Source organism: Equus quagga, chromosome 11 (assembly GCF_021613505.1).
Source record: "Equus quagga isolate Etosha38 chromosome 11, UCLA_HA_Equagga_1.0, whole genome shotgun sequence".
NCBI lineage: Eukaryota > Metazoa > Chordata > Mammalia > Perissodactyla > Equidae > Equus > Equus quagga.
In genome coordinates, this window is record NC_060277.1 from 75,957,067 (window position 1) to 75,967,012 (window position 9,946).

Below are 9,946 nucleotides of genomic sequence, written 5' to 3' on the forward strand. Positions count from 1 at the left end.
GGCAGGATGGGGCAGGGCACCAGACTGGACGGCAGCTAAGGAGGCGATTCCTTTCTCTCCCGTGAATCAGCGCGGGGCAGACCCCTAGGAAGATGCGGCACGTATACAACAGCGAACTGCTGGACGTTTATTGCTCCCAGTGCTGCAAGAAGATCAACCTGCTGAACGACCTGGAGGCCCGACTGAAAAACCTGAAGGCCAACAGGTGAGGCCCCGCGGCCCAGTGTAGCGGCGGAGGTCCAGGGTGGGGAGCAGAGGGCAAAGCCCCAGCCAAGTGGCCCCCTCCGTCTGGGTGGGGGAGAGCACTCTGAATGGGGTTACTCCTGGAGGCTTGTGTTTTTTGCAACAGGAAAATCCGGGTGCTGCTTCTCAGGACCCAGCAGATGAGTGGATTCCCCTTGCGGGGCAGGAAGCTATCCTGCAGCCAGGGCAGAGTAGGGAGTGGACCAGTGCTCCCTCTGTTCAATGACCATTTCCTCTCTCTCTCCCTCTCCAGCCCCAACCGAAAGATCTCCAGCACGGCCTTCGGACGGTAAGGGCCCCCCTTGGGAGGAGGGGTTGAATGCTGCCCCCTTGAGTGTTCTTGCTGCCGGGGTGGCCAGCTCCGTGCCAGCAGCCCAGCCCCAGCCAGTGTGGCTGATTGAGCCGAGGAGAGTGAGGCGTCCCAGGGCAGTGCAGGTGGAGCAGTCAGAGGAGACCCACTTCTGAAAAAGAAGGGCCAGCCTCCTCCATCCCCACCCCTTGCTCCTTCTGGCAGCGGTCAGCATCTCCAAACCCTCAGCTGCCTCAGCCTCAGCCAGGCACGCCAGGGATGCCCCGAGAGACGCGGCCCACATCCTAGCGTTAGTGCCCTTCCTCACCGTCTGGAGCTGGTGGCTGTTCCAGCAGAGACCCCAGGCTTGCCGCTGGCAGGGATGGGGCGTGAGTGTGTCCCATGGAAGCTGGTCCCTTAGACCCAGGTTAAATTCTGAACGGCTGCCTTCCCAGGACTGCCAGGATCCTGCCTTGGTCCTCCTGCAGACTGGCCCCAGGGCTCTGGGAGCTACCAGTGAGCATGCAGGCTCTGGCCCAGGAGCTGAGGTGGGATGGCCTCCTGGCACAGATCCTGGCTGCTGTCTGTCGGGAGAGGGAAGTGGGAGCCCCTGGGGAGAGGCAGCGGGTTTGCCTCAGGCAAAGGTTACCTTGACAGCATCTGCCTGTTTCTAGCCCCACTCACCAACCCACTGCCCGGCACAGTCTGGGTGTGTCTCTCTCCCCCAGGATCCCCAGAGATGTAGCAGGAGCCAGCTTGTCGGAGGACATTGAGCCCTGCTGGGTGGGCTCAGGAGGCCCAGACCCCCTGCTAGGACGTGGAGGCAGGCTGCCTTTGCTGGGCAGTTTTCCAGCTGGAAAGGGTTGAAGGGCTCTACCAGCTCTGGTCACTTGGTAGCTGTGGGCTGGATGGAGCAGCAGGCTAGAGCTGGGATGGATTGGCCATGTCTGCCATGGGCTCAGGAGGGGCGTAGCAGCCTGGCTGCTGTCCTCTGAGCTGGATGATCTCTTGAGTTCAGAGGTCAGGCACCTCTTCTCTCCTGACCAGGTGGGGGCAGCCTCCTGAGAGGGGCTCCTTGCACCCTCCCTGGGGTACTGGCTACTCTCCCAGCCATGGCCTGAGTCTGAACCCCAGTCTACGGCTGACCTGTGCAGCCAGCTGTGCCTCCCCCGTCCCTGCAGGCAGCTCATGCACAGCAGCAACTTTAGCAGCAGTAATGGCAGCACTGAGGACCTGTTCCGGGACAGCATTGACTCCTGTGACAATGACATCACAGAGAAGGTGCGTCGTGGGTGAATGGAGGAGGGGTTTAATGATGCATGCTCCCTGGGGTAGTGGGGAGCTCTCTGGGGACTTGGGAGACCCTGTCCCTGCCCAGGAGTTGGGGGTAGGTGGCCCCCCAATATGACCCTTCTCTTTCTACGTGGTCAGTTGGAGGTCCTGGCTGTCAGTCCGATGGTTTCCAGGTTCTCAGTCCTGCGAACTCAAAGGTTTTCTCCACCCTCACCTCTGTCCCTCCATTATAGGTGAGCTTCCTGGAAAAAAAGGTGACAGAGCTGGAGAATGACAGCCTGACCAATGGGGACCTGAAGAGCAAGCTGAAGCAGGAGAACACCCAGCTAGTGCACAGGTCAGGGGCCGAGCACTGGCTCTGGGGGCCCCAGCTGTGACACGGGGGAACGGAGGCCTGTCCTGGCGCTAAGGCCCCTGCAAGAAGCTGGAGGAGGGAGCCCGTATGTCCTTCCACCTCTGAGGGTCTGTGACACATCAGTTCCTTGCTGTATGGCCCTGCCCATACAGGGTGCCCAGGAGGACAGGTCTTTGGGGACAGGGACACAGGTGGAGCCTGACCTTGAGCCCCAGGTCTGCAGCCCCAGGGCAGGTCTAAGGCAGGAGTTGGGATCCACTCTCCTGTCTCTGTACTACGCTGATGAGAGCCGACCTCCCTTCCTGGGGGACAAGCTCTGCAGAGGGGGGGAGGCTGGTGTGAGTGGGGGGCTCGCACCTGCTATGGTTGGGAGGAGTCCCAGCATTGCTGTGTCCGCCTCCCAATGGAGGCCCACTGAACGTGACGTCCCCACTGCCGCCTGCACGAAGTCAGTGCACATAGAGTTTATTTGTCCTCATGGCGTGGCCTGAAACTCAGTAAACTGATGCCCGCCCGGGGTCTGGTCCTCAACCTTGTAGGGCCCAAAGATGGGACCTTTTGTACATCCCAGAAGGTCAGCCTCATGGATGGAATGTTGCCAGTGAAATGTGTCCCAGACGGATGTACCAACCAGGCCACCAGCAGTGGGGTCATGACATCCACAGTGGGGCCTGGCCCTTCCCCAGGGCTGACATGCTCTGGGCCACTAGCCAGAAGCTGAATTATGGATCCGAAGGGTACTGATATAGAACAAACAGAACAAAAAGAGGAGGCAAGACCTGAGGGCCGTTTCATCCAGCCGTGGCAAGGCCTGCATCCCTTCCTGTGCCAGCCTTGGGAGTCCCACCCTCTCGGGTACAGCCTCACTGCCCTCTGGACCCACTGCCAGGCCTGACCCTCTGTGGCGTGCGTGGCTGAGACACCTCTCCTTAGGTGCCCTGGGGGCCCTAACTCATCTGTCAACAAAGCTGCTGGCCCACAGGCCTGGTGCCCACACCACCACCTCCCACAGTCACGGGTGTTAGCGACTCAGGGTCTTGGGCTCCCCCATGGCCGCAGGCTGTGTTGGCGTGAGAAGACACAGCCCATGAGAGATGGCCCTGGACTGGAGTCCCTGCCTCTCCTCAGGGTGCACGAGCTGGAGGAGATGGTGAAGGATCAGGAGACCATGGCCGAGCAGGCGCTGGAGGAGGAGGCGCGGCGGCACCGTGAGGCCTACAGCAAGCTGGAGCGCGAGAAGAGCACCGAGATCGAGCTGCTCAACACCAGGTGGGCCCTTCCGCAGAGCCTCTGCCCTCTGATCCGCCCTCGCTCCCGATATAGCCCTGTGGGGCAGGCGCTACCCCATTCTGTAGATGGGAAGACTGAGCCAGAGGGAAAACCTGGTGTTCTGACACCTCTGCTTTGATGTCTGAACACATGGACTCTAGGAAGCATGTCCAAGAGTGTTCATAGCAGCATTGTTCGTATTAGGTAAAACTGGAAACAGCACGCCTGGCTGTCAACAAGAGGAGCGGTAGACGACAGTGGTCTTGCCCCAACTCCTGGGCTGGGACTAATGTCCATGCGTGGAGCGCCCCCTGCTGTCAGATTCGCCACTGACCCTGAGCCCCAGGGGCTAAGGGAACTGGAAAAGCCAGGCCCCAGTGTTAAGGGCGGCTGTACCTTGGGTGTAGCTGTTAGAACTTGAGACAGAAACAGGAGTATTAACCTAGGAATCTGGGTCAGTCACCCATCAGCACAAGGATCTTGGGCATATTGGCTCACACCCCAGGCATTAGTTTCCCCATCTCTTGTTCCTCCCTGCCTGTGGAGTGACCGTGAGTGCAGGAGAGCTGGTGCACAGCAGAACACTGCACACACACGAGGGCAGTGAGGATGTTCCAGGACTGCCCTCGCTGCTGACCCCGGTGACACCACCTGGGCCTCTGGCAGAGAGGACGGCTGCCCCCGTACTCCTCAGGCCCGAGTCCCCGGTCCCTAGCTGAGCCTTCTTGGGGTCTGCTAGGCCCAGCCTGGGGTCTAGGGAGTGTGGGGAGGTGGGCTCACAGCTGGCGGGCAGGTACTTCCCTGCCTGCTGAGGTCAAGCAGGCCCGAAGGGGACTGGGGGGCCAGGTCCCTGCACAGTTTGGCGGGGAGACCTTCCAACTTCCCTGTACCTGAGACCCGCTTTGTTAACTTTATTGACCAGGGTTCAGTTTAAGTTTTCACTCATGTTCTAGAAGCTGCTGGCTTGCATCTGTTTCTGGAGGCTGGTACCTCATTAAGTGTCACTGCTCTCTGTCTGCTTCTAACCGCTGGCCTGGCCGGGTGGCCTGAGCAAGGTGCCTGGGCCATGGGTGGCGGAAGAAGACAGTGTGAGTGTAGGCCTAAGGCCAAAGCACAGAAAGCCAGCCCTCTTGGGAACCATCTCCTAACCCGTGCCCCTTGCACAACTCCAGGGGGCGCTGTTCATGGATAATATGCAGACAGTGCTCCCAGCATCATGTGGTGTGCTTTGCTCCTTGCATCCTCCACCATCTCAAGTCCCCTATGAGGTGGCCTGGTCAGAGCATGGGTGGTGGGTCTGAATTCCTCACTGGCCCTGGCCTGGGGCCTCTCCTGGGGAGCCCAGTGGAGGCCAGAAAGCCATCTCTCCAGAAAGGAGGAAGTGACAGTGGGAAGGACAGGGAATGCTCTGTGGGAAACCATGCCAGAAATGAGCCTGTAGTGTTCTGGTGCCACTGATGGATAACTCAACTCACCTGCCCCTCTTCTCAGCTTATTTAAAACCCACCTGAGGGCCGGCCTGGTGGCACAGTGGTTAAGTTCACATGTTCCACTTCAGCAGTCTGGGGTTTGCTGGTTCAGATCCCAGGTGCAGACATAGCACTGCTTGGCAAGCCATGCTGTGGCAGGCATCCTACATATAAAGTAGAGGAAGATGGGCACGGATGTTAGCTCAGGGCCAGTCTTCCTCAGCAAAAGAGGAGGATTGGCAGGGGATGTTATCTCAGGGCTAATCTTCCTCAAAAAACAACCCACCTGGATCCCCGGGCTCTGTCTCCTCATGGAATCCTGTTAGGACAGTCCCTTGTGAACACTGACACAGAGGATTTTGACTGTCAGAACCAATGCCGGTGGGTGTCAGAGGCAGCTGCAGTGAGCACTCAGGGGGAAGAGCCGTGGCGAGATGCTGGGGGAGAATGAAAGACATATGGTGGTTGCCTTCAAATTGTGAATTCTAACGGCGGGCCCCTGCCACAGCCAGCCACAGGAAGCCTTCTCTTCATTTAGCAGAAAAACATCCTCTCTGTGTTGATTCAGGCCCTAAGGACGCATCCAAAAAGAATCTTGTGTTCTTATTCACAAATGAGTGTTTCCTTTTATCAGAAAAATAAGAAAGGCAATTCAGCGTCTTTACCATTTTGCTTTGGATGACAGGAAGCTCAAGGCTGTATTAACATTTGGAACAATTATTCCTATTCTCTCTCTCTCTCTCTCTCTCTCTCTCTCTCTCTCGCTCGCTCTCTCGCTTTCTGGTATATCACCTCCTCCAGGGAGCAGAGAATCGCCACAAATTGTCAACCCATTGTAAGATCATCTCCATCTCTGACACTTTCGCCCTTCTTTCCCCAGAGTGCAGCAATTAGAGGAAGAAAATACCGAGCTTAGAACAACAGTGACTCGGCTCAAGTCGCAAACAGAGAAACTGGATGAGGTGAGCAGCACATCCAGGAATCTCTCACGCTTGGATCTTGAGCTGAATCCACAGAGACACGATGCTGGCCGTTGAAGGCCTTTAGTTTCTAGTTTCTGAAATTCTGCTACAATTGCTCTCCCCCCCAAAAAAAGGGCAGCAAAATATGAATAATTTCTCTTTCTATATTTCTGCTTTTCCAATTTTCCTTGTATAATGGGGAAAATAAAAGCAAGAGAGAAAGAAGTTAGCTTCTATCTGGTCTGCCACCTCCTGTTCAAGTTCTCTCTGGCATCACTAAAGGACTTCAGAGGCCTGAGATTTTTCTAGCTTGTTTCTAGAATCCTAGGGGATCCTAGGGGATCTGGCCATTTCTTTAAGCCACGAGTCAGAGGGCTCTGTCTGATTGCCCATTTGTCGAGTTGGCTGACCCAGCGAAGTCCCTGGGGTGTGGTGACCTCCTCTGGGCACACACTTCCCCTGGCCTGGTCTCCCCGGCTTCAGGAGCGGCAGCGCATGTCCGACCGTTTGGAAGACACCAGCCTGCGGCTCAAGGACGAGATGGACCTGTACAAGCGCATGATGGACAAGCTGCGGCAGAACCGCCTCGAGTTCCAAAAGGAACGGGAGGCCACGCAGGAGGTGGGTGCCAGGCCAGAGGCCCCCAGGGCTCCCTCCCACACCCCTGTTCCCACCAACCAGCCTCTCTCCCACGCAGCTCATTGAAGACCTGCGGAAGGAGCTGGAGCACCTGCAGATGTACAAGCTGGACTGCGAGCGGCCGGGCAGGGGCCGCAGCTCATCCTCTGGCCTGGGCGAGTTCAATGCCAGGGCCCGCGAGGTGGAGCTGGAGCATGAAGTCAAGCGGCTCAAGCAGGTGGGCCTGGGAGCCTCTGTCTGGCAGGATAAGGCGTCCAGGTCCCCACCAGGCGGGTTTCCTGAAGGGGGCTGAGAGCTGTAGCACCACCTTCTCGTACATGTCTGCTCCTCTCGGCACCCCTGGTTGTCAGGGCTGCTGGTCCCCGTCTCACAGCTCAGGAAGGTGCCTCACCTCTAGGCTGCGTCTGATGGAAATCCCAGGGTCTTCCCTTGGCGTCCGTAAAAAGAAATAGACACCACTCTTCTGTCCTTGGCACATAGGGTGGAGAATGAGACTATCCAGCCACGTATTAGTGGCTTGCTGTGTTGGTTTCTCCCAAAGCAGACCCTGAGCCCAAGATTCCATTTCAGATGGTCCCCGGGAGCACTCCCAGAATTGGAGACCAGTCGGGGGGTGGGGCAGCGGGGTCAGGAGGGGCATTAAGCAAGGGATGGGGTGATGACGAGGAAGCCCCAGGCTCAGTGCCTCCAGGTTCAGGAGACAGCTGTATAAATTACACCTCTGAGTTGCTGGTGGTCGTGCTCCCACAGCCATCCTAAAACCCCAGCCCTTCTCCTTGTCCACGAGGGGCGCCCAAGGTCCCCGGCTTGCGCACTTAGGAGCTTTTAGGTGAAAGCTAGAGCATGGGGCTTGTCAGTGGGGTCTGGACAGGGCACTACAGGCCAGCCCCTGGACAGAACTCCCTTGGAGCAAGATTCCAGAGCTCGGCTACAGGAGGAGCCGAGGAGGTGAGCCAACCTCCCAGCCCAGGGACCCTAGAGCATCGCTTTTCCTCACCACGGGCCAGGGTCGCAGGAGGAGCCACTGGCTGGTGGTGTCCCTACACAGGGCCTCAGGGGCTCCTCTTCTGGTTCTCCCAGCCCTAGGGAGGCCCGGGTGGCCAGGAGCCATGCTCGTCTCTGGAACCCTGGCTCCCCTGAGCAGGGCTGTAACTCCTCCTCCCAGGCCTCCCAGACACCAGCCCTTCTCCCCTCAAGCCAGGCAGAGGCCACATCCTCTGTGGGTGTCCTAAAACGGGCCATGACACACACCTGAGGGGAGAGTTCTGGTGGGGGTCAGGAGATGGCGGATGCAGAGAAGTGGGTCGCGCTGGGTTCTGGATGCTTCAGGGAGCTGATGTTGCATTTGTCCCACTGCACAGGAGAATCATAAGCTGCGGGATCAGAACGACGACTTGAACGGACAGATCTTGAGTCTGAGCCTCTACGAAGCCAAGAACCTCTTCGCCACTCAGACCAAAGCCCAGTGTCTGGCTGCGGAAATAGACACAGCGTCTCGCGATGAGGTAACGTGCCCCTCGCTCTGGCTTTGGGGCCTGGGCCCTCCTCTGGGAATCCTACCCTGTCCCCACCTGCCGAGATGATGGGTCCCAGGCTGCCCCGAGCAGGAAAGGCAGACCAGGGCCTGGCCCCTGGGAGTCCCCGTCTGCAGCTACCCCAAGGGACCAGGCAGAGCTGGGAGGGGAGTTGGCCGCAGGCGGAGTTAAATCAGCTCTACTTTGCTGCGTGTGGTGGGAGGAGCGCAGCCTTGGGAACAGCGTGAAGTTCGAGTCTCAGTTCTGCCAGAAATGTGCCCAAAGGGCCGGGTGATTTCATCGACATGTAGTGAGGGGAGACCAGACTCCCCTCCCCCCAGCCCAGATGGGAGGGGCGCTAGCATTTCTTGAGCCACTGCTGGCACTGTCTTCACTTAATCTAATCTGACAGCTCAGAGGCTTTGTAAACACTTCCATGTCACAGAGCAGCAGACCAGGACACTGGATCACCTACTGGTGGAGGGAGAGAGGGACCCAGGTCTCTAGCGCCAAAGCCCACTCTTTCTGCCCCAGCAGGGTGTGGTTATAAAACACCAGGCCTCCACAATACCCTGCTTACGTTTTCTCATAAATCATGAGACCGCCACTGAACCCCTTGCCCTGTACTTGGGACACAGAGCTGAGAGCTGACCTGGCCTCCAGGAGCTCCCAGGTGAGCAGGCACCGGCCTCCAGTCTTGCGGCAGAGGTAGCATTTCAGTTATATCCTAAAGGACATGGCAGGAACTGACCTGGAGAAGGACAGTGGCAGGGCCAGGGGTGGGGAGGGGCCATTCCAGGCAGAGGAAACAGTTGGCAGCCTTCTGAGGCTTAGCACCCTGGAACTTTGGGCGTCAGTCTTGATTATAAATGCTCCTGGCCAGTGTTCTCAACCCTTACCAAAGGATTGCCTACACCTGGGCCCCTCCACAGGCCCGCTAAATGAGACTCTCTGGGAGTGGGCCTGGCCACCTGCGTGGTTAACACTCCTTGGGTGTGAGCTGAGCCGCTGGCTTAGACGCATGTCCCAGCATCAAGTGCTGAGGCTGGTCGTAGGGCCCGCATTTCCCAGGGTCTCCTGAGCCCCTCTGTCATCGAGCACTGGCCCACTACAAGCCTGGGAATCTGGGCTCCGTCCATACCCCAGCCCAGGCCAGCCTCCAACCTGTCTCTCACTTCCCCTTCAGCTCATGGAAGCCCTGAAGGAGCAGGAGGAGATCAACTTCCGGCTGAGGCAGTACATGGACAAGATTATCCTTGCCATCCTGGACCACAACCCCTCCATCCTCGAGATCAAACACTGAGACAAGGGGGCCAGCTGCAGAGTGGCCTCAGGACCCCCAGACCCCTCCCGGACCCCAGGACCAAGGGGCACACCCTGCCTGCAGATGTGGCCCAGGCCGGGCCTCACGTGCACACTGTAAACGTATCTCTAGCCACCGTGTAACGTGTACTGGTGTGTATGTGGGGAGGCCTTGCACACAGCAAGGGGTGAGCATGGCGCCGTGGCTGTAGGGGACGTCTGCACGGTTCGCTGTCCATGCACTTTGTGGTCCCTTTGCAGGGGGCAGAGGGTCCTGGAGTTGGGAGGGAGCCAGGTGTGCTATCAGGAGTTACTTTAATAACAAGAACTGGAAGCGTGTGTTTCAGATACTGGATAAAATGATTCTACCTCTGGGGACAAGGATTAAGAAATACTCTCGTGCAACAGGCTCTTGCACCCCACCCCTCTTTCCCCGGGACTGGAAGCAAAATTATGATCTTTTCCAGGAGTTCGAATGCCCAACAGCTGTGTTCCCGCTGACCTCTTTGGCCCCCTTTCAAGCCCAGGTGCTCAAGCTCAGAGAGGAGGCAGCGGCCCTCGGGAGCGCCCTCCAGGCCGACAGCCCCTGCGATGCTTGTGCACAGTGTGTC

The 9,946-nt window shown here is 58.2% G+C and overlaps 1 protein-coding gene across 3 annotated transcripts in view; it reads left to right on the forward strand.

The window, feature by feature from the left end:
* Window positions 1–9,681, forward strand: part of RAB11FIP4 (RAB11 family interacting protein 4) — a 34,517-nt gene extending 24,836 nt beyond the window's left edge. For 2 of the 3 annotated variants that reach the window (XM_046675983.1, XM_046675985.1), the window contains exons 4-13: window positions 71–205; window positions 497–532; window positions 1,687–1,813; window positions 2,059–2,162; window positions 3,309–3,449; window positions 5,799–5,880; window positions 6,364–6,501; window positions 6,578–6,736; window positions 7,881–8,024; window positions 9,220–9,681. In XM_046675983.1, coding sequence (XP_046531939.1) covers window positions 71–205; window positions 497–532; window positions 1,687–1,813; window positions 2,059–2,162; window positions 3,309–3,449; window positions 5,799–5,880; window positions 6,364–6,501; window positions 6,578–6,736; window positions 7,881–8,024; window positions 9,220–9,336 — 1,183 coding nt within the window. In that variant the 3' untranslated portion in view covers window positions 9,337–9,681. The remainder of the gene's footprint in view (window positions 1–70; window positions 206–496; window positions 533–1,686; window positions 1,814–2,058; window positions 2,163–3,308; window positions 3,450–5,798; window positions 5,881–6,363; window positions 6,502–6,577; window positions 6,737–7,880; window positions 8,025–9,219) is intronic. The other variant, XM_046675984.1, reaches the window with a different exon arrangement.
* Window positions 9,682–9,946: the final 265 nt, after the last annotated feature.